Source organism: Pelodiscus sinensis, chromosome 4 (assembly GCF_052426305.1).
Source record: "Pelodiscus sinensis isolate ZL-2025 chromosome 4, ASM5242630v1, whole genome shotgun sequence".
Classification (NCBI taxonomy): domain Eukaryota; kingdom Metazoa; phylum Chordata; order Testudines; family Trionychidae; genus Pelodiscus; species Pelodiscus sinensis.
In genome coordinates, this window is record NC_143055.1 from 43,614,801 (window position 1) to 43,641,497 (window position 26,697).

At 43.7% G+C, this 26,697-nt stretch overlaps 1 protein-coding gene across 2 annotated transcripts in view; it reads left to right on the forward strand.

The window, feature by feature from the left end:
* Positions 1–26,697, forward strand: part of UBE2K (ubiquitin conjugating enzyme E2 K) — an 82,418-nt gene that overhangs the window by 19,071 nt on the left and 36,650 nt on the right. Inside the window, exon 2 of one of the 2 annotated variants that reach the window (XM_006129501.5) lies at positions 21,688–21,781. The exons of the other annotated variant lie outside the window; for it this stretch is intronic. Coding sequence (XP_006129563.1) covers positions 21,688–21,781 — 94 coding nt within the window. The remainder of the gene's footprint in view (positions 1–21,687; positions 21,782–26,697) is intronic. 2 annotated transcript variants of the gene reach the window in all.

The window sequence follows — 26,697 nt, forward strand, 5'->3', positions numbered from 1 at the left end:
GTGGGTGGGAGGGACTAGGAGATTGGGGTGCCTATGTGGCCCATAGGCCTTAGGTTTCCCATCCCTGCTGTAAAGTATGTAGTGTGCTTTTGCCACTCAAATTATATTCAGGTTCAGTGCTTAATGATGTCTATCAAAACTTGTTTGCAAAGGTTTATCTGTGCTGGGAAGTTGTAACATATAATTATGGCAGTATAGTTAAAGCAATGCAGTTGGACCTCCCTGGTCTGGCACCCTTGGGGCTTGACTGGCTTTGAGCTAGGGATGTTAGATAACGATTAATTAAATAGTCATGTAACTGCACATAATATTATCCGTTACATGACTATTTGATAGTCCTTGGGGACAGGGCTGGCAGCCAGTGTGCTCCCAGCTCCACTCCTGGGGAGCCCCCTGTCACCTGGTGCTGCTGCATTTGTATCAGAGCCAGCAGTGCAGGGTAGCAGGTGGGAGCTAGTCTACACGGGAAGCTGGTTTCAAAAACAGCTCTCCATACAGACTGGCTCCCACCTGCCTCTCTGCACTCTGCTTCTGATATAGAGGCAGCAGCACTGTATCCACTATCCGTGGAGGGTCCGAACTCCCTATTGACAGAAGCTGCGCTGGAATCCCACAGAGCAGCCTTCCCCTGCTGCCTCTGATAGAGGCAGCAGCTCCGCAGAGCTGGCACATGAGGAAAGCTGGCTTAAAAGCTGGTTCCCCATGCGTATTGGCTCCTGTCTGTGCAGGAGTTGGGGGCAAGTGGCTTGCATGAGCCAATATTTACGGGAAGCTGGTTTGAAAGCTGGCTTCTCACATGGACCAGCTCCTGCCTACCCCTCTCACTCTCACCCTGTTGCCTCTGAGAGGTGAAATGCATGTAGTCTATAAGATTAACCGCTTATTGGTTAATTGTGTACTCATCTACATGTTGACATCCCTATTTTGAACAAGGGAGTTTTCAGGACCAAAGAAGGTCAATACTGGCCCTTCTGCAGCCGGTCTTTGAGCTTTCCTTGGTGCCAGTCTTCTTGTGGGTCTCCCCTCTTGGCTGCTGGCCCAGCTCCCAGGTTGCCTTCCTGGTTGTTGAATCAACTGTTGGCCCCAGCCGCTGGTCCCTCTGTTGCCAGATTCCTAGCCAGCCCCCGCTCCCAGCCACCATTGCTTTGGGGTACAGCAACATCTGTGCTCTTGCTGGGCCATGGATGTTGCTGGACCAGATAGATTCAACCATATAAAACCTTCTGTGCCTCCCCATTGTTTACATGTGGATACTAGGAATGTTAGCATGTAGTTGTTTACACAATTAACCAATACATTTGGGCTACTCAGTTAATTCTAATGACTCTCTCCCCTCTTTCCTCTCCCCCACCCTCCAGTGCCTTTGTATCCCACAGATGCAGCAGTGTAGAGTGGGTGCAGACGGGAGATGATATACATGGGGAACCAGCTTTTAAGCTGGCTCTCTGCATGTGCTGGCTTCTGCAGGCCTGCCCCCCTGTACTGCTGCCTGTAATAGACAGGCAGCAGTGTGGAGAGTGGGGAGAAGGACGGTGGGAGATGGTACATATGGGAAGCAGGCTTTCAAGCTGGCTCTCCCTGTGTATCCGTTCCTGCTCCTCCCCTCCACCTCCAATTGCTGCCTCTCTCAGACGCAGCGGCAGGAGTGCAGGGCAGGCTGCTCAGCAGGAACTGATACACAGGGGGAGCGAGTTTGAAAGCTCAGTTTAAAAGTTTTACTGGTATAATTATTTTAGCTAAGGATGTAACTTTTTGATCAGTCTCCCTGAGAGCACCGGCTCCTGCTTGCTCCCCTTCCCTCCCTCGTAGTAGATGTGTAACTGCTAAACAATACAGGAGGCCCCCGACTTGCGACTGCCCCAGTTCCAACCCCCTGCACTTAAAACAATTTTTGTAAGTGCGGAAGGGGCTGGAAATCCCTGACTTACCTCCTCGGCCTGCATTTATAAATGAGGGTTCAAGTTACGATGCCTCGACTTGCGACGCTTCCTGCGGAACCAATCACGTCGCAGGTCAGGGGCCTTCTGTACAGTGGGTACATGTTTACACAAATACATGCTAGTTAACATACCTGGACACAGTTTGTTGCTTAAAGGTGCTTTATACTTGTACAGCTGTTCTGTACTGGAAGGGGGTTAACTTATGCTGATACAAATGCACTCAAAATAAGGGGTTTTACTTGTAATTTTGATCAAAAAGTTACATCCTTAGCTAAAATAATTATACCAGTAAAACTTTTCAGCATAGATCAGGCATAAGATTCCAAAGTAGGAAGAACTATGAGCTTCTTGGTTCTTTACTCAAATTGTAAAAAGAAATTTCAGAAATCTGAGCAACAAATTTTGTAATAGTGATATCTCAGTTCTCAAAACATTGAGCCCACCCTGTTTTAAACACCTATTTTTACTTTTACATAAGGTTTTTAACAACCTCCCTTTTGTACTGAAAAGGGATTCTGTTAGCTTAAATGTAACTTTTTGTATGCAACCGTTTAAATACATTTGGTTTAGCTTTTTTTAAATTCTGCCCCTGTGTGTGTGGGGTGGCATAAGGGAAATCTATTTAAACAAAAAGTAAGGTGTTTCTTGTTGCAGATACCTGGAGTGCCCTAGTTATTAAGATTTAAATTTTCTGTGGACAATTTTCTCTTAGGACACTTGTCCAGGTAATTCAATAGAAATTTAGTTCATAATTAAAGGTATAAGACATTTTAAAATAATAGTCTGGCCATTGAAGTGCTCAATTTTTGTAATGTTTTTGAGCACTCTTGTTTGCATGTACTTTAATTTTGCGCACTCAAATATTCTGTTAGTAACATATTAGTTTATTTAAGTGTGAAAAGAATCTCACTTATGTTTTCTAAAATTATTCTTTGGACTGAGATTAGGGTTGCCAGGTGTCCGGATTTCACTCGGACAGTCCGTTATTTCTGGCCCCTGTGGAGGAAAAGAAAAGAAAATACTGGACACGTAAAATGTCTGGTATTTTCTGTTTTTCTTGGACGGAAGGCCGATGGGGACAACGTTCCTCTGCTGCGTCTGACATGGGCTTGGGGGAAGCGAGGAGCGTGGGGATTCTTAAAGGCTCAGCGACCCTTTTTTGTTCTCCCAATTTGATTTTTTTTGCTCAACAACTTTCTTCTCCGGATTTATGTATTTATTTATTGCTCAATAAGTTTGCTGTCTGTCTTTCTTTTTCTTACCCACTCACCCACCCCAGTTTTTTTTCCTGTCATGTTCCAGATTTTTGGTGAAAGCATCTGACAAGCCTAACTCAGATTAATTATGTGAAAATTTGGAAAACCATAAGAAAGTAAAAATAGTGATTAGACTGAAAAAAACCTGGCCTGTTTTGTAGCAGTGATGTCCTTCATACAGGTGCTGTCTTCACTAGGAGGACAAAGGGTGTATTGGCATACATGCTACCTGACATACGTTAAAATCCTAGTGAAGATAAATTAAGTAAGTTATAACTTTAAATGTGTTAACTGGTAAAAGGTAAACCAAATGCTCTACTTTAACCAGTTTAAGATGTTTGTTAGCATGTTTTAGTTAACATGCGGTAACAGCCCACTTTCACATCCCTAGTCTGAACTAGTATGTAATCGTTAACTCATAGGGGCTGGAGTAGCTCCCCACCTGCAGCAGGCAGAGAGCTGTTCCAATCCTGCAGGGCCCATTGCAGGCAGGGGCTGCTCCAACTGGCTGGCTGGTCAGAGCTGACCCAGTCGCAGGCACGGGCTGCTCTGATCGGCTTGCTGGAGCAGCCTTTGTCTGTATGGAGGAGATGGTGCTCCAGCCCAGTTGGGTTTAATGTTTAACCAGTTAACCAATTAAATGGGATTTTACATCCTTAGTTGAGACATGACTGTTAACAGAGAAAACCAGGAAGTCTGCACTTGAGTGTGCTGGTTCTTAGAGAGCTAACAACTGTAGTGGTTTTCTAAAGAGATTAGCAATATAGTTTTCTCCTCTTCTGGAAGGAAATATTTCAGTAAAACCCCTACTGTTCACCTTTATTTATAAAGCATGTACCTATTATTCCAGCTTTTTACATGAAAATAAAGCCATAATATTCCCACAAAAAGCAATATTAATTTTTTTAAAAAGGGAGTGTCCCACTCCAAATAATGCTATCCACAGCAACAGTGCTACAATGTCCACATGGCTGGACTTCGCAAAAACTAGACAATAATAAATTGTCTAAACTCCTACGTGCTTCATGGCACTACATCTCTGGTACTCTCAACTCACCTAACATTATTAATCTATCCAACTACACATAGCCTAGCAGAAGATTCTCTCCTATCTTGGAGAATTGATTTGCCCCACCACCTCTACACATATTCAGTGGTTACCTAGAAGCTTATTTTCACCAACTCTGACTGAAGGAATATTTCCAGCACACCACTGAGGATCTTTCTGATCCTCAGGATCCTCCCCACCCAACCCCAGAAGAAGATGTCTACGTGAACGCTTCCTGATGGTCATAATGAGAGTCTGGACTTTTACATTGGTTGCTTCTGCAAATATTCACAGGCTGATATTGTGAACCAACAAACAAACAGCATATTACATCAGCCATGCAGAACGCAATGCTATCCACAGCCTCAAAAACAACTATCAAAGAGGCTGACAAAGGGGGTGCTGAAGTTATCATTAACAGGTCAGATTATGAAGAGGAGGCTGCCAGACAGCTCACCAACACCACATTCTACAGGCCTCTTCCGTTTGGTCCCACTGAGGAATGCCAAAAGAAACTACATCATCTGCTCAAAAAACTCCCTGCTACAACTTAGGACGAAATATATACAAACACACTGTCAGATCCTCAATCATCCCCCACCATCAACCTTTAGCCTGGATCAATCCATGCAAGAGATCCACTTCCTTGACACTACAGTACGATTACCGGAAACCTGCTGCCTCTAGGGTACCATCCAGGACATATGATCAATTGTCCACAGCCAAGCCCTAAGATAAAACTGGATTTGCTCCAGTGCCACAGAGTGAGACAATTACCTACAAGATCTTTATCAGGCATTCTTAAAACTGAAATACCCACCTGGAGAAGTGAAGAAATAGATTGGCAGAGCCAGAGAAGTATTCAGAAGTCAATTACTTCAAGACAGGCCCAACAAAACAAATAACAGAACCCATTGGTCATCATCTACAACCCCCAGCTTAAACCCTTCCAGCGCATCAGGTGATTGCTAACAGGGAGTTTTGAGAGGGAGTTCTCCAGGTGAAGGAGAAGCAGATACAGGACTCTTGAGGGAAGTGCGATTTATTATCGTGGCTTTCTTACTGTGTGCTGAGCTTGTGTTTGTTTGGTGTGTGGTGGTGTTGGTTTTTTTTTAATTATTATTTATTTATTTATTTTCTTTCCCTGTTTGAGTGAGGCTTTAGAGAGGGAGTTCTCCAGGTAGAGGCGAAGCAGATACAGGAGTCTTGAGGGAAGTGGGTGTTGTGTTTGGGGCTTTCTTGCTGTGAGCTGAGCTTGTGTTTGTGAGTGAGGGTTGGTGTGTGTTCTTTTTTGTTTTTTGTTTGTTTATTTTCCCCTGTGTTTGAGAGTGAGGGTTTTTTTTCCCCCCACCTCCCCTCTGCCCTCCCCCTCCCCTTGATGGAGTTTGTGCTGTGATTGGCAGGTGGAAACTGTTGGCTTCTAATTTGTTTGAATTCTAGAAGCCTCTGCTGATTGGCTGAGCCTTGGTAGGGGGAGGGGCTTTATAAGGCAGTGGGCAAGCGACCAAGGAGCTTGCGAACAGGTGATTGCTAACAGGGAGTTTTGAGAGGGAGTTGGGAAGGGCGGGAGGTTCTCTTGCCTTTCTTTTTAAATCCCTTTTCCAGGATAGCAGTAATGGTTGGTGATGGGTCTGCTGTTGTTACCTGCACAGCGTGTGCCATGTTTGTCTTCCTTCCGGAAGAAAGAACCGATTTCATCTGCACCAAGTGCAAGCTGGTCGACATTTTGGAAGAAAAAATTAGAGGACTGGAGGCCCAAGTGTCGACCCTACGCTTGATCAGAGAGGATGAAGACTTCCTCGATAGAAGGCAGAATTTAATCCTTCAAGCACGGCAGGCAGAAGAGCCAGAGAGGGCAGTACGTGACCAAGAAGAGAACTGGCAGCATGTAACTTCTAGAAGGGGAAAAAGGCCAGCACGGGAATCCCCCGATGCTATAGAGGTAAGCAATCGCTTTCAAGCTCTCTCCACAGGCTCTGCAGTGCTGAAAGCCCTGGAAGGGACCTCACAAGGAAGAAACCAGAAGGGAACACCATCTACTGGAAGGCATGGGATGCATAGTCCTACGGATGGCGGTTTTGCGGCCACCACGCCCAAAAGGAAACAACGGGTGGTGGTGGTCGGGGACTCCCTTCTAAGAGGGACTGAGCCATCCTTCTGCCGTCCGGACCTGGAATCTCGAGAGGTGTGCTGCTTACCGGGAGCTCGCATTCAGGATGTCACCGAGAGGCTTACCAAGCTGATCAAACCTTCGGATCGCTACCCCTTCCTGCTTCTTCACGTGGGAACTAATGATACGGCCAAGAATGATCTTGAGCGTGTTACTGCAGATTATGTAGTGCTGGGAAGAAGGATCCAAGAATTTGGAGTGCAAGTGGTATTCTCCTCCATCCTCCCTATTGAAGGGAAAGGACTGGGCAGGGATTATCGAATTGAGGACGTAAATGCGTGGTTGCGCAGATGGTGTCGCAGAGAGCGCTTTGGTTTCTTCGACCATGGGACTCTGTTCCGGGCGCAAGGATTGTTAGGAAGAGATGGGATCCACCTAACGAAGAGAGGAAGGAGCATCTTCGCGGGCAGGCTTGCAAACCTAGTGAGGAGGGCTTTAAACTAGGTTCGTTGGGGGATGGTGACCAAAACCCTGAGGGGAGTGGGAGAGTCGGATACCGGGAAGAAATGCAGACAGGAAGGGGCAAGAAAGGAGGACCCATGTTTCGAATGGAGAAGATAGGACGATCAACTGGTTACCTGAAGTGTTTGTACACTAATGTGAGAAGCCTGGGCAACAAACAGGAAGAACTGGAGGCTCTGGCCCAGACCAAGAAATATGATTTAATTGGGATAACAGAGACTTTGGTGGGATGACTCGCATGACTGGAGCGCTGTCATGGAAGGGTACAGACTGTTCAGGAACAACAGGCAGGGGAGAAAAGGAGGAGGAGTTGCACTATATGTAAGAGAGCACTACGATTGCTCTGAACTCCGGTATAAAGAGGGAGACAAACCTGTTGAGAGTCTATGGGTTAAGTTTAAAGGAGCAAACAACAGCCTTGATGTTGTGGTTGGTGTTTGCTACAGGCCACCGAATCAGGTGGATGAGGTAGATGAGGCTTTCTTTGGACAACTGAGCGAAGCTTCCAGATCGCAGGCCCTGGTTCTCGTGGGGGACATTAATCACCCTGACATCTGCTGGGAAACCTATACGGCAGTACACAGGCAATCCAGGAAGTTTTTGGAGGATGTTGGGGATAACTTCTTGACACAGGTGCTGAAGGATCCGACCAGGGGCCGTGCGCAGCTTGACCTTCTGCTCACAAACAGGGAGGAACTAATAGGGGAAGTGGAGGTGGGTGACAACCTGGGAAGCAGTGATCATGAGATGGTAGATTTCAGGATCCTGACCAAAGGAAGAAAAGAGAGTAGCACAATACACACCTTGGACTTCAAAAAAGCAGATTTTGACTCCCTCCGAGATCTGATGGGCAGAATCTCCTGGGATGTTAACATGAAGGGGAAAGGAGTCCAGGACAGCTGGCAGTATTTTAAAGAAGCCTTATTGAAGGCACAGAAAGAAACCATCCCGACGCGTAGCAAGAGAGGTAGGAGACCGGACTGGCTTACAGGGGAAATCCTTGGTGAACTTAAGCACAAAAAGGAAGCTTACAAAGAGTGGAAACTTGGACAAATGACCAGGGAGGAGTTTAAAGGTATAGCTCGAGAATGCCGGGGGGTTATCAGGAAGGCAAAAGCGCAAATGGAATTGCAACTGGCTAAGGATGTGAAGGATAACAAGAAAGGTTTCTACAGGCATGTTAACAAGAAGAAGGTGATCAGAGAGGGTGTGCGGCCCCTAATGGATGAAGGAGGTAACCTAGTGACAGATGATGTGGGGAAAGCTGAAGTACTCAATGCTTTCTTTGCCTCTGTATTCACGGACAAGGTCGGCTCCTGGACTTCTGCGCCAAGTGACGCAAGATAGGATGAAGATGGACAGCCCGTGGTGGGTAAAGAACAGGTTAGGAACTATTTAGAAAAGCTAAACGTACATAAATCCATGGGTCCGGACTTAGTGCATCCGAGGGTGCTGAGGGAGTTGGCAAATGTCATTGTGGAGCCTTTGGCTATTATCTTTGAAAAGTCGTGGAGATTGGGAGAATTCCCGGATGACTGGAAAAAGGCAAATGTAGTGCCCATCTTCAAAAAAGGGAAGAAGGATGATCCAGGGAACTATAGGCCAGTCAGTCTTACCTCGGTTCCTGGAAAAATCATGGAAGGGATCCTTAAGGAATTCATATTGAGGTACTTGGATGAGAGGAAAGTGATTAAGAATAGTCAGCATGGATTCACAAAGGGCAAGTCGTGCCTGACCAATCTGATTAGCTTCTATGATGAGGTAACTGGCTCGGTGGACATGGGGAAGTCAGTGGATGTTATATACCTTGACTTTAGCAAGGCTTTTGATACGGTCTCCCACAATATTCTTGCCAGCAAGTTAAGGGATTGTGGATTGGATAAATGGACGGTAAGATGGATAGAAAGATGGCTAGAAGGCCGGGCCCAGTGGGTAGTGATCAATGGCTCGATTGCAGGTTGGCGGTCGGTTTTTAGTGGAGTGCCCCAAGGTTCGGTTCTAGGACCAGTTTTGTTCAATATCTTTATTAATGATCTGGATGAGGGGATGGATTGCACCCTCAGCAAGTTTGCGGATGACACTAAGCTGGGGGGAGAGGTAGATACCCTTGAGGGCAGAGATAGGATCCAGAGTGACTTAGACAAATTGGAGGATTGGGCCACAAGAAATCTGATGAGGTTCAACAAGGACAAGTGTAGAGTCCTGCACTTGGGACGGAAGAATCCCAAGCATAGTTACAAGCTGGGGACCAACCGGTTAAGTAGTAGTTCTGCAGAAAAGGACCTGGGGTTACAGTGGATGAGAAGCTAGATATGAGTCAACAGTGTGCCCTTGTAGCCAAGAAGGCTAATGGCGTATTAGGTTGCATTAAGAGGAGCATTGCCAGCAGATCAAGAGATGTCATCATTCCCCTTTATTCGGCTTTGGTGAGGCCACATCTGGAGTATTGTGTCCAGTTCTGGGCCCCACACTACAAAAAGGATGTGGACGCATTGGAGAGGGTCCAGCGGAGGGCAACCAAAATGATTAGGGGGCTGGAGCATATGACTTATGAGGAGAGGCTGAGGGACTTGGGTCTGTTTAGTCTGCAGAAGCGAAGAGTAAGGGGGGATTTGATAGCAGCCTTCAACTTCCTCAAGGGAGGTTCCAAAGAGGATGGAGAGAGGCTGTTCTCAGTAGTGACAGATGGCAGAACAAGGAACAATGGTCTCAAGTTGTGGTGGGAGAGGTCCAGGTTGGATATTAAGAAAAACTATTTCACTAGGAGGGTGGTGAAGCACTGGAATGGGTTACCTAGGGACGTAGTGGAGTCTCCATCCCTAGAGGTGTTTAAGTCTCGGCTTGACAAAGCCCTGGCCGGGTTGATTTAGTTGGAATTGGTCCTACCTAGAGCAGGGGGCTGGACTTGATGACCTTCTGAGGTCTCTTCCAGTTCTATGATTCTATGATCATTGACAGTCTACAGCTGATCTTGGAAAATGATCCCTCACTCTCATAGGCCATGGTAGACAGGCCAATCCTCACCTACAAACAACCCCCTAATCTGAAGCAAATACTTTCCAGCAGCTACACATCACACCTGATATACAGGAACCCCTGCAACAAGTCTTGTTGCCAACTCTGTTTACATAGCTATACAAGTGACACTGTCACAGGACCTAACCACATAAGCCACAACATCAGGGGCTCATACAACTGCACATCCTCTAATACGGTGTTTCTTAAACTTTTTGAGACACTGGAACGCCAAATAATAATACTTTTTTATGTGGAACACCTATGAAAATTTTCTTTAACAAAAAAAAATTGTCAGACAAAAAAAAGACAAAACCAAAGAAGTAACAAAAACCAAGAAGAGTTGGTGGCACACCTGCGAGTTGTTCACGGAACACCAGTGTTCCATGGAACATAGTTTAAGAAACACTGCTCTAATATGACATATGCTATAAAGTGACAGCAATGCCCCTTTGCCATGTATATTGGCAAAACTGGACAGTCTCTAAGACAAATGATAAATGGACACAAATCACACATCAAAAATTGTAAAACACACACACACACACACCCACACACACACACACACACACACCTGCCTGCCTGCCTGCCTGCCTGCCTGCCTGCCTGCCTGCCTGCCTGCCTGCCTGTCTGTCTGTCTGTCTGTCTGTCTGTAGAGGGACATTTCATTCTGCCTGGTCACTCAGTCATGGATTTAAAAGTAGCCACTCTTCTACAAAGGAATTTCACCAGTTAATTCCAGAGAAAGAGTGTATTCAGATACAAAATTGACACATTTCCCTGAGCTTGAACAAAGACTTTAACTGGATGTTGCATTATAAAGTCAGTCTCCCATGCCTTTAACACTGAATTTTTAAATGTCAAAATCTAAGTATGGGACACTTTCAGCTCACTTAAATTAACCTCATTAGCACCAGTCCTATAATTGACAGGGACCTTTCTCCCCCCTTTTCTATTTATAAATAACTCAGTATGCTATATATTTTTGTTAGGTCCCACAGAACTACTCATTGTTTCACAATATAAAATAAGTTGAACCTCTCTAATCTGGTACTCTCAGGACTAGGAATGTAAATGGTTAACGGGTTAACCAGTAAGGCTCACTCTGAATGGGTGAGGCTTTACTGGTTGTGGTTAACTGATAGGGGCTGGAGCAGCTCCTTGCCTATCCAGTCAGGGGGCTTGCTCCAACTCCACTGGGCCCACTTTTGACAGGAATAGTTCGAGCTGGGCAGCTGAAGCAGTCCCTGTCTGCAGTGGGCCTGTCCCACCGTGCTTACAGGTTTCTCACTGGTTTCCCAGGGAGGGGGCCCCACTTCCAGCCTTGCCCAGTGAGGTGCTTTTGCGGCAGCAGCAAAAAGAAACCGTTAAGAACTCATCTTGTGTCCCAGAGTGCAAATCTAAGGAACCTAAGTACGTGTCCCTCAGTTGTCAAAGTAGTGCATAAATAGTGCCTCCCAGTTCAGGGCTCATGGAAATTACCACAGAATTGTACTCTAGAATCTCAGTTAAAAAAAAAAACCCTCTGCTTTTATGGCTACAGAGACTAACTCGAAAGCATGAATCAGGTTTGAGTTTGAAACAATAACTGTTAAGGCAGCCCATCTTTCTCAGACAAGTCTCCAGATTTTGCTGCTGCTCAGTATGCATTTTGCTGCAGCCAGTCACCTAACATTTTATTTTCTGGCCCTGCCTGGGACCTGCCTGTAACATGTTGTCTCTTGCTCTCTTACTTTTTATATTAACTGGATTACAGTCCATTCTCTCTGCATTGTTCTGTTTAGCCAGGTAGAAGGGGGATCAGAATCAGTATCTAATCTTGCAGGAATGGAAAGTGGGTGAGCCAAAAAGGTAGTCTGATTAGTTAAGCTATTTGGAGAACGTCACAACAGCTGAGGCCCAGAAAAATGAGCTAGTGAAATTGATATAAACTCTTTTACCTGATGCACACATGAGGTAAAAATTGTTCTTAGCCAGGCTGCCTAGACATCATGGGAGCTGATGTTCAGGGAAGGGACCCAGACTACCTAGATAATATAAGGAAAAATGCTTACATAATCATTGATAAGTTTTAAATCAATGAGTGTTTTCAGCTGTGAGCCCTGTGGTTGAGAGGAGGTGATCAGGAGATTGTGTGTGAAGGTTATTTTAATGGCAGCCAAAGAAACTTATCGGGCATGTCTGCATTAGAAAATTGTTGACTTAAATGACATCTTTGTGTAGTCACTGCAGTAATAACATTATTTTTCACATTGACATTACACTCCTTATGTTAGTGGTGTGCATGCTCAAAGGCAGCACTTGTCTTGGTATAGAGAGCAATGCACTGTAGTGCTGTCCCTATGTTCTACATGCCACCAACTATTGGAGGGTGTTTTGAGAAGATTTTGCAATGTTTCATGGGGGAAAATGAGTCATGCAGGGGTGTCTGGGAACATGATTTCAACATCCCAAAATGCAACTTTCTCTAACTCAGTTTCATCTGCATCCCATGGTATTTGGTGCCTCTTTTCAAAATTCCTGCACATCCAGGTATCAGCCATTTTTGTAAAAAAAGTGGATCCTGGACAGCTCTGCACTATTGTAATGAGTGGTGAGCACAGGGCACCTGATCTTGCAGTATTTCCAGAGTCACAGGGAACATAATTCCTTGGAAGAGCCAGGAATTGTGCTGTGTGATGTGATATAGAAAGAAAATTGAAAGTTGTTGGTGCATTCACACAGCAGCTGCAGATGGAGTGCCCTTACAAGCACTTACTGGTGGGATTGCATATTTATGCAGATTTTGCATGATGAGCAGTGGCTGCAGAACGTTCGGTCATGCAAAGATCATATTCCTGGATCTGTGTGTGAAGCTCATTGTACGTATAGCTCAGCAACACCAAAATGATATCTGCCCTGACAGTGGAGAAGTGAGCGATGATCACTTTGTGGAAGCTTGAAACACCCAATTACTGCCAGTCAGTTGGAAATCATTTTTGGGATTGGGAAAATCCACAATGGGAGTTGCCCTGATGCAAGTGTGTAGGGTCATGAATTGCCTCCTATACAGGACTGTGACTTTAGGTGGTAAGCAGGACATATTGGATGGTTTTTCAGCCTTGAGTTTTTGCATTTACAGTTGGGTGATAGATAGCATGCATATCCCTATTTTGCCACCGGGCCATCTTACTACAGTAAAACTCCATTAGTCCGGCATCCAATGCTCCGGGACTCCTGATGGTCCGGCACCATCAGGAACTCGGAAGTGCTGGGGCAGCCGGACAGGCTTCCCCCATTCAGCTGCTGCTGAAACTGACCAGCAGCTGAATCGGGAAAGCCGGGAGCAGAGCAGCTGGGGTGCTGCCGCCGGGTTGGTCTTGTAGCGCTGCCCCTCGGACTGGCAGCACCCCAGCTGCTCTTGGGGATGCCTGGGGCAGAGCAGCTGGAGTGCTGCCGGGTTGGTCCCGCAGCGCCAAAGGACGGCGCTGCGGGACCAACCCGGCAGGACCCCAGCTGCTCTGCCCCAGGGGTCCCCAAGTCAGCCGCTGCTGAAACAGATCAGCGGCTGATTCCAGGAAGCCCGGGGCAGAGCTGCTCTGCCCCGGGCTTCCTGGAATCAGCTGCTGATCTGTTTCAGCAGCGGCTGACTTGGGGACCCCTGGGGCAGAGCAGCTGGGGTCCTGCTGGGTTGGTCCCGCAGCCCGGAGGGGCAGCGCTAGGGGACCAACCGGGCAGTACCCCAGCTGCTCTATCCCAGGCGTCCCCAAGAGCAGCTGGAGTGCTGCTGGGTTGGTGCTGTAGCGCCGCCCCTTGGCGCTGCGGGACCAACCCGGCAGCACCCCAGCTGCTCTATTGCAGGCATCCCCGATTCAGCTGCTGCTGAAACTGACCAGTAGCGGCTGAATCAGGGATGCCTGGGGCAGAGCTGAACTATCATAAGGGGGGCTATGAGGGGTCTGGAGTGGCATCCCCTCCCACCCCACTCCAGACCCCTCATAGCCCCCCGTTCTGATAGTCCGGCACCCCCTGTGTCCTAAAGGTGCCAGATTATCGGAAGTTTACTGTAGTGTGTATCAACCAGAAAGAGCTACTTTTCTGTGGTAATGCAAGTGTTCGAGGATCACCAAAGATGTTTTACGGATATGAAGGTGGGCTGGTCAGGAGAGGTACATGATGCATGTGTCCTTAAGAACACGGACTTGTTCAGAAGGATGCAAGCAGAGACTTTTCTTTCCAGTTCACAGGATTACCACTGGGGATGTTGAAATACCAGTACTGATCTTGGGAAACTCAAACAACCCCTTATTCCCATGGCTCATGAAGCTGTACGCAAGCCACTTTGACAGCATCAAGGAGTACTTCAACGACAGGCTCAGCATATGCAGAATGACAGTTGTATGTGCCTTTGGCAGTTTTAATGATTGCTGACACTATTTACTCATGAGGTTGGACTTCAGTAAAAAAATATTCCAGTCATTATCAGTGTTGCCTCTAATTTTTTCCAGCCCATAGCATACTTTTTTGTTATGTGCGCCAATATGGAGCCAAAGGGTTTTGAGTGCAGGGAGAGGCTCAGGTATGAGGTAGAGAGTTGGGGGTGCAGAAGTGTGAGGGTTCTGGCTAGGGCTGTGGGCTCTAGGGTGGGCCAGTGGTTGAGGGACACAATACTGGTACAGAAGGTTTGGGTGCCAGGACTCTGGCTGGGGTTGCAGGCTCTTGGGTGGGGTCGGGCATGAGGGGTTTTAGGTGCATAAAGGAGGCTCCAGGTTTGAGGAGGGGTTCAGGGCTTGTGATTGGGATACAGGAGAGGATACAGGCTCAGAGTTGGGTATACGGGCTTTGAGTTAGGGCCAGAGATGAGGGCTTTGGGGTGCAGGAGGGTGTTCATTACTGGGGGAAGGGGGCTCAATGTGGTGTAGGGGATTGGGGCTGATGCTTACCGAGGTGGCTTCATACTGGAAGGGGTGGGGCTCCCTTCCACCAGCCACAGCTGCTTCAGGGGTTGGGATTAGGGATAGTGATCTCTCTCTGCTGTAGTCCTGACCCCCTGTGTGGGGCTTAATGGGAAGCTGTGTGGCTACGCAGTTGTTCAGTTAGGGTCTATAATGATCTGTGGTCATTATAATTGTCTGCTGTGTTCTACATAATATCTGTGATGCAGAGGAGGAAGAGTTTCCGATGGGCTGGAGGGCGGAGGTGAATGGCTGTCTGCTGATTTTGAGTAGCTGGATACAAGAGCTAAACGAAGAGCTCAACGTAGAGCTGTTTGGCTCAGAGAGGCTTTGAAAGACCATTTTAATAGTGAGGAATGGTAATGTATGCTGTTGTAGTTTTTTTTTTTTTTTTTTTTGCATACCAGTATGAACCCTAAAATGAGTGCAGTGCGTATAGTAATATAACTTTGCAAATATACCTTTTGTTATTATCTGTTAACGATATCAGCCCCAGCCAATATGTTTGAACTAATAAAGATCAGATATGTTTCCATAAATACTTTTTTCAAACCCATGCACATAGACACATTTATAACTGAATGAAACTATAAATACAGGAAAAAAAACTTTTGCAGGAGAAAGAACAGTCATTTCTACTTCACAAACACCTACACCATTTGTGTTTTTCACAGGTCAGTGTATGTGCAACTGCGATGGACAGGTTGAGTGGTAGGGATAGTACAGCTGCTCAGGATACCATGTTGTGATAGATGGGAGGGATACTACCCTCTTCTAGACATCTCAGCCATTCAGTTGATTAATTTGCCTGTAATGCAGTGTTTCTCAAAATGGGCCATGCGCCCACTGTGGGAAAGCTGCTAATGGGCTGCTCTGCTTCCTTTATCTAAGGCTCCATAGGTGAGGAGCCTCGCAGCTTCCATTGGCTGTGGTTTGCCGTTTCCAGCCAGGAGGTCCGGGGGGGGGGGGGGGAGGAGGAGGGAGGCGAAGAGGGGAGGACTGTGTATGCTAACCAATAAGCTCAGGCTCATTTGTTAACCATGTACACAAGTGCATGTTGACATGCCTAATTCAAATCTTATTAATTTTGTAACATACATTTTTGTAAACACAGTACAACCCATGTATAATGTCACTAGCCATTAGGTTACTAATTTTTAATGTGGACTATTTTTACTCTGGAAAAGGAAATATTCTTCCATATTCTTGTCTGTTCCCATTGGCAAGCCTTGAGACTTCCTGTTTTGATGAGAGCTGAATCTACTGTGCTGATGTGACTAACTCTTTATAGATAGTTTTGCAAAATATGTTTGTGTAGCAGCATCACAGATTCGTAGGAGCACAGATCTCTGGAATACGATCCCTGCCATAATTAAAGGACTATGCAAGGGCCCTGAAAAAATTGTGTAGAGGAGGAATAAAATTGTGTAAAATGGAGGAATAAAATTTGAGAGACTTTCTATAGGGATACTTTTCAGTCATTGTTTAGGATGGTAGTATAAGGAACTGGTCCTTAGCATTCCATTGTATTGATTAAATGTTGGTGGTAAAACAGCAGTAAAATCACAAAAACATTTTTACAGTGATCCTAAAACACTGATTGATTAAGGATGGCTGTTTTCAAGTATCTATTTAGAATTACAGGGTTTCCTGCCAAATATTTTAGGGGTGACTGGGGTATAGAAAGCCATCAAAATGATCTCTGAGCTGCAGACAATGAACATTTAAAATTAGTACATTCTGAAACTGTTCATTGCCTTTTGTTTCGCAGTTTTAACCATGGTGTTCAATGTGATTATGCAAATTGGTATCTGTCAAATTTAAATGAAGTGGAAAACATTAAATACAAATTGTCAGAAAAAGAAACAAATGAATATTAGTCTAGAACTAAGCAGTTTTTCTCTGGAAATTTACCTGCATGGTCCTTATGGAAGATGGTGGCCCCTTAGGTTGTCAAAATACAGAGAATCAAATAAATGGATTAAGAATTTAAGAATGGCCATACGGGGTCAGACCAACGGTCCATCTAGCCCAGTATCCTGTCTGCCAATAGTGGCTAATACCAGATGCACCAGAGGGAGGGATCACAACAGGTAATTCCCACGTGATTCCTTCCCTGTCAACCATTTCCAGACAGAGGCAAAGGACACCATTCCTACTCATCCTGGCTAATAGCCATTGATGGATCTAACCTCCATGAATCTATCTAGCTCTTTTTTGAAAGCCTGTTTAAGTCCTAGTCTTCACCACATCCTCTGGCAAGGCGTTCCGGAGGTTGCCTGTGCACTGAGTAAAGAAAAAATAACTTTTGTTTGTTTTAAATTTGCTGCCTATTAATTTCATTTGGTGACCCCTAGTTCTTATATTGTGTGAATAAGTAAATAACTTTTCCTTATTCACTTTTTCCACACCAGTCATGATTTTATAGACCTCTATCATATCCCCCCCTTAATCTTCTCTTTTGTAAGATGAAAAGTCCAAGTCTTTTTAATCTCTCTTCATATGGGACCCGTTCCAAACCTCTGAGCATTTTTGTTGCCCTTTTCCAAACCTTTTCCAATGCTAATATATCTTTTTTGAGATAAGGGGATCACATCTGTATGCAGTATTCAAGATATGGCTGTATCATGGTTTTATATAGAAGCAATAAAATATTCTCTGCCTTATTCTCTATCCTTTTTTTAATGATTCCTAACATTCTGTTTGCTTTTTTGACTGCTGCTGCACACTGAGTGGATGTTTTCAGAGAACTATCCACAATGACTCCAAGATCTCTCTTGAGTAGTTGTAGCCAAATTAGTCCCCATCATATTGTATGTATAGTTGGGGTTATTTTTTCCAATGTGCATTACTTTTATCAACATTAAATTTCTTTTGCCATTTTGTTGCCCAATCACTTAGGTTGGTGAGATGTTTTTGAAGCTCTGCACAGTCTGCTTTGGTCTTAACTACCTTGAGCAATTTAATATCATCTGCAAAATTTGCCACCTCACTGTTTACCTCTTTCTCTAGATTGGGATGGGCAATAATTATTGATGGAGGGCCACTCCAAGATTTTTGGAAAGTGGTCAAGAGTGGCACTCTTCTGTGATATTGATGGTGGAGATGCGGGGTCTGTGATTGAGGTTGGGCGCAGATGGGAGCTTGGGGTAAGGTATTGGGGTGCAGGAGGGAGACTGGAGTCTGGGAGGGAGTTTGGGTGAAGGAAGTGGTTGTGATCTAGGGCAGGGGACTGGAGTGCAGGGGTTTGGGATGTGATCCTGGGTAGGAGGGTATTGTAATTCAAGGCAGGAGATTGGGGTGCCAGATTTGGGAGGGGTAATGAGTGAAAGAGGGGAACAGAGGGTTTGGGTATATTGGGAGGGCAGAGAGTTGGGGCAGGAAAGGGCTAGGGTGCCAGAAGCAGGCTGTGGCCAGGAGACTTACCAGCCAGCAGCCAAATAAGCCTGCCTGTCTACAGAGCTAAGGCTTATAGAGCTTAAAACTAGGATTGTCAAGCGATTAAAAATGTCATTGTGATTAATCACATGCGCTGCCCCTTTGAAACACTGCAATGGCATTTTAGAGGGGCAGCGCTGCTGGAGATGGGGATCAGCTAGGGACTCCAGCTGATCCTGGGTTCTGCTCGCATTGCCATTTTGAAATGCAGCAGTTGCGTTTCAAAGGAGCAGCGCTATGTGAAGCTTGGGATCAGCTGGAATGCCGTGGCATTTCAAAGGGGCAGTGGCAGCATTGTGGGAGCCTGGGATCATCTGGAGTCCCCAGCTGATCCCGGTCTCCGCCTTGGGCTGCCCCTTTGAAACACTGCGGTGGCATTTCCAACGGAGCTTGGGATCAGCTGCAATTGTTTCAAAGGGGTAGCTGGCGGCGTTTCAAAGGGGCAGCGCTGCCCAGAGTCAGGGGTCAGCTGGGGATTCCAGCTGATCCCAGGCTCCTACTGCGCTGCCCCTTTTAAATGCCCTGGTAGTGTTACAAACGGGCAGCGCTGCAGAAACACCTGCGATTAACGTGCTAAAAAAAATTAACAGGTGTTAACAGGCAGGTGTTAACGCACGTTAATTGACAGCTCTACTTAAAATGTTTCCCAGCAAGCCTGCCTGCTTGCCTGGCCATGTGCTTCACTGAATAACTATAGAACCATGTTTATTTTCGCCCAACAAATTATGTTAATCTATGTGTCTGACAATTTTGTTCTTTACTGTAGTTTCAACTAATTTGTCTGGTACTGACTTTAGACTTAGTGGTCTGTAATTGCTAGGATCACCTCTAGAGCCCTTTTTAAATATTGGCGTCATGTTAGCTATGTTCCAGTCATTAGGTACGGAAGCTGATTTAAAGGATAGATTAAAAACCACAGTTAATAGTTCCGCAATTTCCCATTTGAGTTCTTTCAGAACTCTTGGGTGAATGCCATCTGGTCCCGGTGACTTGTTACTGTTAAGTTAATCAATTTGTTCCAAAACCTCCTCTGACACCTCAATCTGGGACAATTCTTCAGATTTGTCACCTAAAAAGAATGGCTCAGGTTTGGGAATCTCCCCAGTATCTTTAGCCGAGAAGACTGAAGCAAAAATTCATTTACCTTCTCTGCAATTATAATTGAATGCTCCTTTAGCATCTCGATCGTCCAACGGCCCCACTGGTTGTTTAACCGGCTTGCTGCTTCTAATGTACTTAAAAAAACATTTTGGTATTACTTTTTGAGTAATATTACTTAAATTACTTTGTTGTTACTTTTGCTATAGTCATCCTTATGAAGGGCAGCCTATGTTTCCAGTTCTACAGAGAACAAATGAGAGACGATCTCTTGTTTTGTGACAGCTAACTTTACTAAAGACAGCCTGTGTCAATCCCTTTTCAGAATCATAGGAGTTGGGAGTCAGTTTAAAAGAGGCTAGTTCAAGTTTCTTTGAAGGAAACCATTATTCTTCAGTCTCTGTTGAATGAGAAACTTTTGTTTATGAAAGTTCTGCTCAACAGTTCTGTTCAACTATCAGATCTGTTCCACTGTTACCTCTTTGTCAATTTTGTGTTAAATAAAGCTTGAGCTGAAATGATTTTGGATAAATTTTATAGGCTCTATTTAAAATTAACTTGTAAATTCTCAATTAAATATCTAAGTAGTCATGGTGGTTATTTTGGGAACAGTGCATTGTATTCTTCTATACAAAAGTGATTGAATACCTCCTTTTGAAGTGAAAACAGCCTCTGGTATGGCATTGCAGCTAGTTTCCTATTCATACCTATTTCAAGTTGTAAATATAATTTTTTGTAAACAGAAGAGAGGAATAAAATCTGTTGCATTTCTTAATTTTGAAACTGCATGTTGGTTTAAAAAATGTATACCTTAATATCGGTTATCCTAATGTTTAGGGCTCGACAAATCGCTGTTTCTACTCGCCCATGGTGAGTAGATTTCAGCTGGTCACCACATTCACTAGCGGCGCGCGCATGTGCAATGCGGGTCTTGTGCATGCACAGTACGGGGCTGGCATGTAGATTTCGCTGCCGTTTGTCAAGCCCTGCTAATGTTTGTTTATTATGATAACTTGGATTTCACATCCAATCAACTCAAAAAATCAGGAAGTATTCTAGGCATCAGTGGGCAGAATAGTATTAATTTTGGTGAGCTGTGGAAAACAGGAAGGGGGAAATAGACACCTGGAGCCCCTTGCATCTGGTTAGCAGATCCATCAGCTTCCATTAGCTCTCTAATTGTAGCTCAAAGAACTGGCAGTCATTAATACTTTTCAGTATAACTGTACCCATCCTCCCAATATAGTTTTAAAATGTTGACATCTGGAATGACTTGTCTCCCAGCCAAAAAGAAGAAATAAAAATAGTGAGAGGACGGGACTGTGCATAGAGATTCTGGAATAGGGAAAAGGATGGGGTGGAGTTTGCAGTAGTCTCTGAAATAGACGGAAATGGGACGTTGGCTTACAGACAGTTTATGGAGAGATGCTTGGAGCCCAAGGTGTATGCAAAGAGGTCAGTCAATAGAAATAACAAAACGTGCATCCCTCTTCACCTGTAAACAATGTAGGTGTATATTTTTCCACGGGTCGTTTGTTTAAAAATTTTTTTTGGAAAGCAACTATACATTTTATTCCTGCTCCTTTCTGGGATGAAAGACAATTTTGAATGTAATGTGTAATTTTGGTTTAAACTCTTTTATGGAACTGTTTATAAAAAATACATTAGACAGTAACTAAATATGCTATTATGAGAATTTGGAAATTAAATTACAAAAGAGGTCCAAGAAAATTTGTCTTGGGAAACATGAAGTCAAGGAGGGGGTGACACATAGCCAGTAGCTCCTGCACCAAAATGTTGCCTTAGACTTCAGATGTTGTGAAAATATGCTTTTCAACAAGTCCACTGTTAATGTTACTATTTAAGATATCATATATTGTTTCAAAAATAGATCAGTGCATTATTTTTGCAAGATCTTGCTGTATTCCAGTAAAGGTATTGGTTATGTTTAATGTCACTTGAAAGTGTTCCGTTTAAAGCAATCAAGTTAAAATTTTTGACGCTGGTTATTTTTCTTGACTTGTTTAAGGTATTTAGAATAAACAGCTATTTAAACTCTAAATCTAGTCAATTAAAACAATTAATAGTAGTTTAACATATTCTACATGTTTTTGAATACCCTTATCCATGTTAGTGGCTCTTTAAAAACTACTTTGGAGAATTGTGATGCTGCATAAAGTTATAATTTAAATTAAATAAAACTAACTGGAACATATATATTTGTAATGGGTTATTTTTAGAAATCTGTTCTAAAAATTGAATATCTTTCTGGAATCTGTATCAAACATATCTTACTCATAACTGCTTTTCTCTGTTTATTTTAAAGACGAGCAAAAATCAAATTAAAGTAGATCTTGTAGATGAGAATTTTACAGAATTAAGAGGAGAAATAGCAGGACCTCCGGACACACCATATGAAGGCAAGTAATGTTTTTGCATGTGAAATCATTGTGCCCTTCAAATTGTGTCTTGGGTTGTTTTGTTTATAAAGTTAATTCACAAAATAATAAAGAATAAAGAGCTATATATTTTGAAACAAGCCATTAATTTTATGTGGTTTTAAATTTGACATTTAAATTTAAACTTTGAAAAGTTATTTTGAATTTATGTATAATTACAGTAAAACTCTGATGGTCCGGCACTTCTGATGGTCTGGCACCATCAGGAACCCTGAAGTGCTCTGGGCAGCCAGACCATTGGAGCTGCTCTGCCCCCAGCTTCCCCGATTCAGCCGCTGCTGAAACTGGCCAGCTGCTGAATCGGGGAAGCCGGGGGCAGAGTATCTGGAGTGCCGCCGGGTAGGTGCCGTAGCGCTGCCCCTCGGGGCTGCGGGACCAACCCGGCAGCACCCCAGCTGTCCCCGATTCAGCCGCTGCTGATACTGATCAGCGGCTGACTCCAGGAAGCCCAAGGCAGAGCTGCTCTGCCCTGGCTTCCTGGAATCAGCCGCTGATCAGTTTCAGCAGCAGCTGACTTGGGGATACCTGGGGCAGAGCAGCTGGGGTGCTGCCGGGTTGGTCCAGGAGCGCTGTGGAGCGGCGCTGCGGGACTAACCCGGCAGCACCCCAGCTGCTCTGCCCCAGGCATCCCCAAGAGAAGCTGGGGTGCTGCTGGGCTGGTCTTGCAGCGCCAAGAGTCGGCGCTACCGGACCAACCTGGCAGCACTCTATCTGCTCTGCTGCAGGCGTCCCGATTCAGCCACTGCTGAAACTGACCAGCAGCGGCTGAATCAGGGACACCTGGGGCAGAGCTGGACTATCGGAAGGGGGGGCCATGAGGGGTCTGGGGTGGCATCCCCCCCACCCCAGACCCTTCATAGCCCCCTCTTCCTATAGTCTGGCATATCTGATAATTTGGCACCCCGTGGGTCCTAAAGGTGCCGGATTATTGGAAGTTTACTGTACATGGAAAAATTGTTTAGTCTTTATAACAGATTTTACCATGCTACTTGCCAGGACTAAGTTGCAATCTGGGCTGTGCAACAGAATTTTAAACGCCATAGAAAGAAGTTCTATGATACAAGATATAGTTGTTATGCTTGGTGGGGATAGATGTCTTTTGGATCTGGAAGCAAATATATTCTCTAGGTCTGGAGAAATCTATAGCACAGAACAGACTACTTGCCCAATATGTGTTTCAAAGAACTGTTGTAGAGAATATCTTGTGGGTGTTTTATATTTTTTCAACTTGTAAGGAAGGGCACCTCTTCATTAGAGGAAATTTGGAGGTTTCCATAGATCCCTCTATTTAATTTTCTATTGTGGATCCTCTGTATTAGATCGGTGTTTAAAATTATCCTGGAAATCATATAGCCTATTTTCTAGTTTCTCTGTGGTATTAATCACAATCAAGTATATGGTTTATCTAACCAGAAAAACAAAATGATTTTGTTACAGCTGTAACTGACCTAGCTCATTTTGCTTAGAAATTCCAAATTGTTCAATTGGATTCAAAATTATTGTGTGTGTTTGTATAATACAGGTGGAGTTGCCAGTGACTGCTAAATTTAAGCTTGTTCGATATTTGCCAAAAGACCCTATTTTCAGTTGTTTGTAGTTTTGCTAACCTCAGTATGGGCCAAAATTTTCTATGCCGACTATGTGGCTCAGATTAAATTCTGGAAGAGTTTCAGGAAAAGCATTTTAACTGTTTGCAAAAAAGTGAGGCTATGAGAAAGTAAGCCCTTTCGCCGGTGTTAAAAGAAACTCTTAAAAACCTTAGTAGAGAAGCTCTGGTAATGCCAACCTTTGGAGCAGACTTGAAATTTGATAGGGGTTGCATTCTGGAGTCAGAACATAGGCTTTTATTCATTCCTGTGAAAATCTTCCCAAATTTAGTGGATTTATAAGTCTGAAAATTCCTGTACATACACACTTAGTAGAGATTTGTTAGAGGCTGACATCAAAAGTCTCAGAATATTCCATCTCTGAGCATGCTTTAACTCAATGTGTAGGAGAACTTTCCCTGTGATTGGTGGGTACTATTTTTCACCTGATACATTAACTGGGAGCTATGTTCCCTTTAATCTTTTACATCTATGTGCTGAATTATTCTATCCATACTCAGAATAATTTATGTGAATGTGCACCACCAGAAGAAACACCGAACTCAGCAAAGTGGGTTCTCTGCTAATCAGTGGGGAAGTGTTTGAAGCACTCCTGAGTGGCTGCACAAGCACACAGCTTACAGGGAACACCGACTGTGAGGACTCCCAACGTTCCTCTGCTCCCAAGCAAATGTCCGTGAAACCACTGGCAAAACATCTTGCCTCCCCCCTGCAGTGGATGGCTCAGAGAGGATAATAGCTTGTTCTTGCTACCTATTAATACTGTTAGCTGAAGTTGTAGAGGGGTCTGTGCTATGGATCTAAAGGTTCTAACACTGTCAGTCACTCACATGGGTGTCAATAGCATTTCACTTAATGGATTTTGTTTTTTCGAAAGTGTAATTTTTTGTTAAAATAATGTGCAGCTAGAAGTTAGGAAATGGCAGAATTAAAGTTGCTTGAACATTCATAATTCATCTTTCTTGGATTTATGCATGGTGACAGTGTTTAATAACATAATTTACTTTTTTCCCCTAGAGAACTCTACCATATCAGTGTACAGCATGGATGGTGATCAGTGAATCCATCAGGATTGTTTTGTGAGACAGACTGTGGTCTGTACCTCATTTGTTCTAGAATTTAGAAGTTTTTATAGTGAACGAGACAAGGACTGCAGGAAGAGAAATCTTATCTCATAGTTAAAAGAGCTGTATGCCAACCTAGAAAATTGGATTCTTTGCCACAGAGTTCCTATGTGATGTTGGGGAAAGCCACTTAAACCAAACTGTACAGTTGAATACTAGTTATCTGTCCCTTACTTTCTGGATGCCCAAATTGACACTTTTGGCTTGGTTTTCTGAAGGGTTTTGCAGCTGAAACCAAAGTCAGTAGTATGTGTGCTTTGACTCAAGAAACATTCTGTAAATATGCAGATGCTTAGGACATTGGTGTCTGAAACTGGGCAACCAAAATTAAAGGGCATGTATGACATTATTGGGCTTAATCTCTGTGTGTCACTTCTCAGGCTGGTGATAGTGCTCCCCTATCTCATCTGAGTACTGTGAAGACAAACTTATTAACACTTGGATACCAGAATGAGAGCACAGTAGAAATACCAGGAAGAAATCAGTAATTCTGTATGTAGTGCATGTTTGTATGATGTGATGTGTATAATGCACAAACACATTGATGAGGTTGAAAAAATGTACTAACTACTTATTCAGTGAGCTCCATCCTTTCATGGGCATTGAATGTGGCAGTAGTTCTGTCAAGAACAAAAATAAGCATGATTATGTAGTTTGATTGTATTATAGTGTGTATTCAAATTAAGATTATATGAGCAACTTTAATTCTGGCTTTTGAAAGTTTGACTTTTCAGCCTGTGTTTTCTTTTAACATGGTTTATGCATTTATTAAGATATACAATGTGTTACTGTTTTTATACGGTATGTCTAACTGTTCAGAGTAAACAATAAAGAACATCCAGTTGAAGCTGCAGGGGAGTATCAGGGTTAATCTTAAGGATAAGTGCCGTGTGAGTTTTTTAAATGACTACAAATGGTAAGAAATCTTGGTTTTATGTTTCTGAAAATGACAATGTTGATGCATTAGTTCATAAAGTTTCTTTTCTTTAAAGGTATCCCACCCAAATATTGACCAGTTTCAGCGGTACATTGCTTGACTAGTATTGAAAGATCACAACATGAATTGGTAGTGCAGCTTCTGTTCATGTCTGTTCATATTACAAAACAGTAGATAGCAAGAGCTTTGAAAAATCAAGATTAATGGCTGATGTGTTCTGCTTCTCAGTAAATGACAGTCTCTAAAATGTTCTTAAGTGGTAGTCTAAAGGCATTTAGGTTAATGTTTATTTTTTTGTAAACCTCTTTAGTGATAAAACTGATGAACCATAATATGTATATGTCTAGTTGCATAATTTTAATAAATGCATACAACTATGTTAAAAGAATATTCAGGTTGAAAATCAAGCATTCAAAAGTTTTAGTTCATATCAGGTAAATATAGTAAATCTAGTAACATTAGAGTTGAGATTTGGTCTGCGCTTTATATTTAGCACTTCCTGATATCTGTGTAATACGAAAAGCAAAGCTTTTGAATATTGCTTTCAGAATTTATAAAAGTTTTAGCAGAATTATTGAGGTGTATACAATAGCTGACTAAACGATTAGCCGATAAGTGGCTTATCAGTTAACTCTATTGGCAATATGCAATTCCCTGCACCGGTGTGGCTTTGAAGCAGAGGCACTGTTGGACCTGGCGCGAGCCAGTGTGCTTGCGCGCTGGCTCTCGAGCGCTTCTAAATGCAGAGTGCTTATCAGTTAAACGTGTACCCAACAAAAATTTTAGTAGCTACACGATTACTAAATTACACACTTCCTAACATCCCTAATATACAGCAGTTGCATTTATATGACAAGCCATTGCATTTCAAGATATATGTAGCAATAATAAATAGTGAGCAAAATAGTTAATTTTGTATCTGGATGAATGTATAAAAAGTTAATTTAAGTTGTAAGGTCTTAGGAGCAGGGACATATAATTTATTTTTGTCTGTAAATGCCATGCACGTCCATGTCGATGTATAAATAATACTAGTTTTATTGTCTCCTACTGACTTAAGTATTGGGGCTAAGCTTTATTTGTATAGTAGAATAGTTCAAGTTATCCAAAGTTTGTGATAGTTCCTTTCCTTGGAAGAAATGAAATCTTGCCTTTAAATTACATTTACAAAGTCTGATGTAATATCTATATTTTGATTTGAAATCCAGA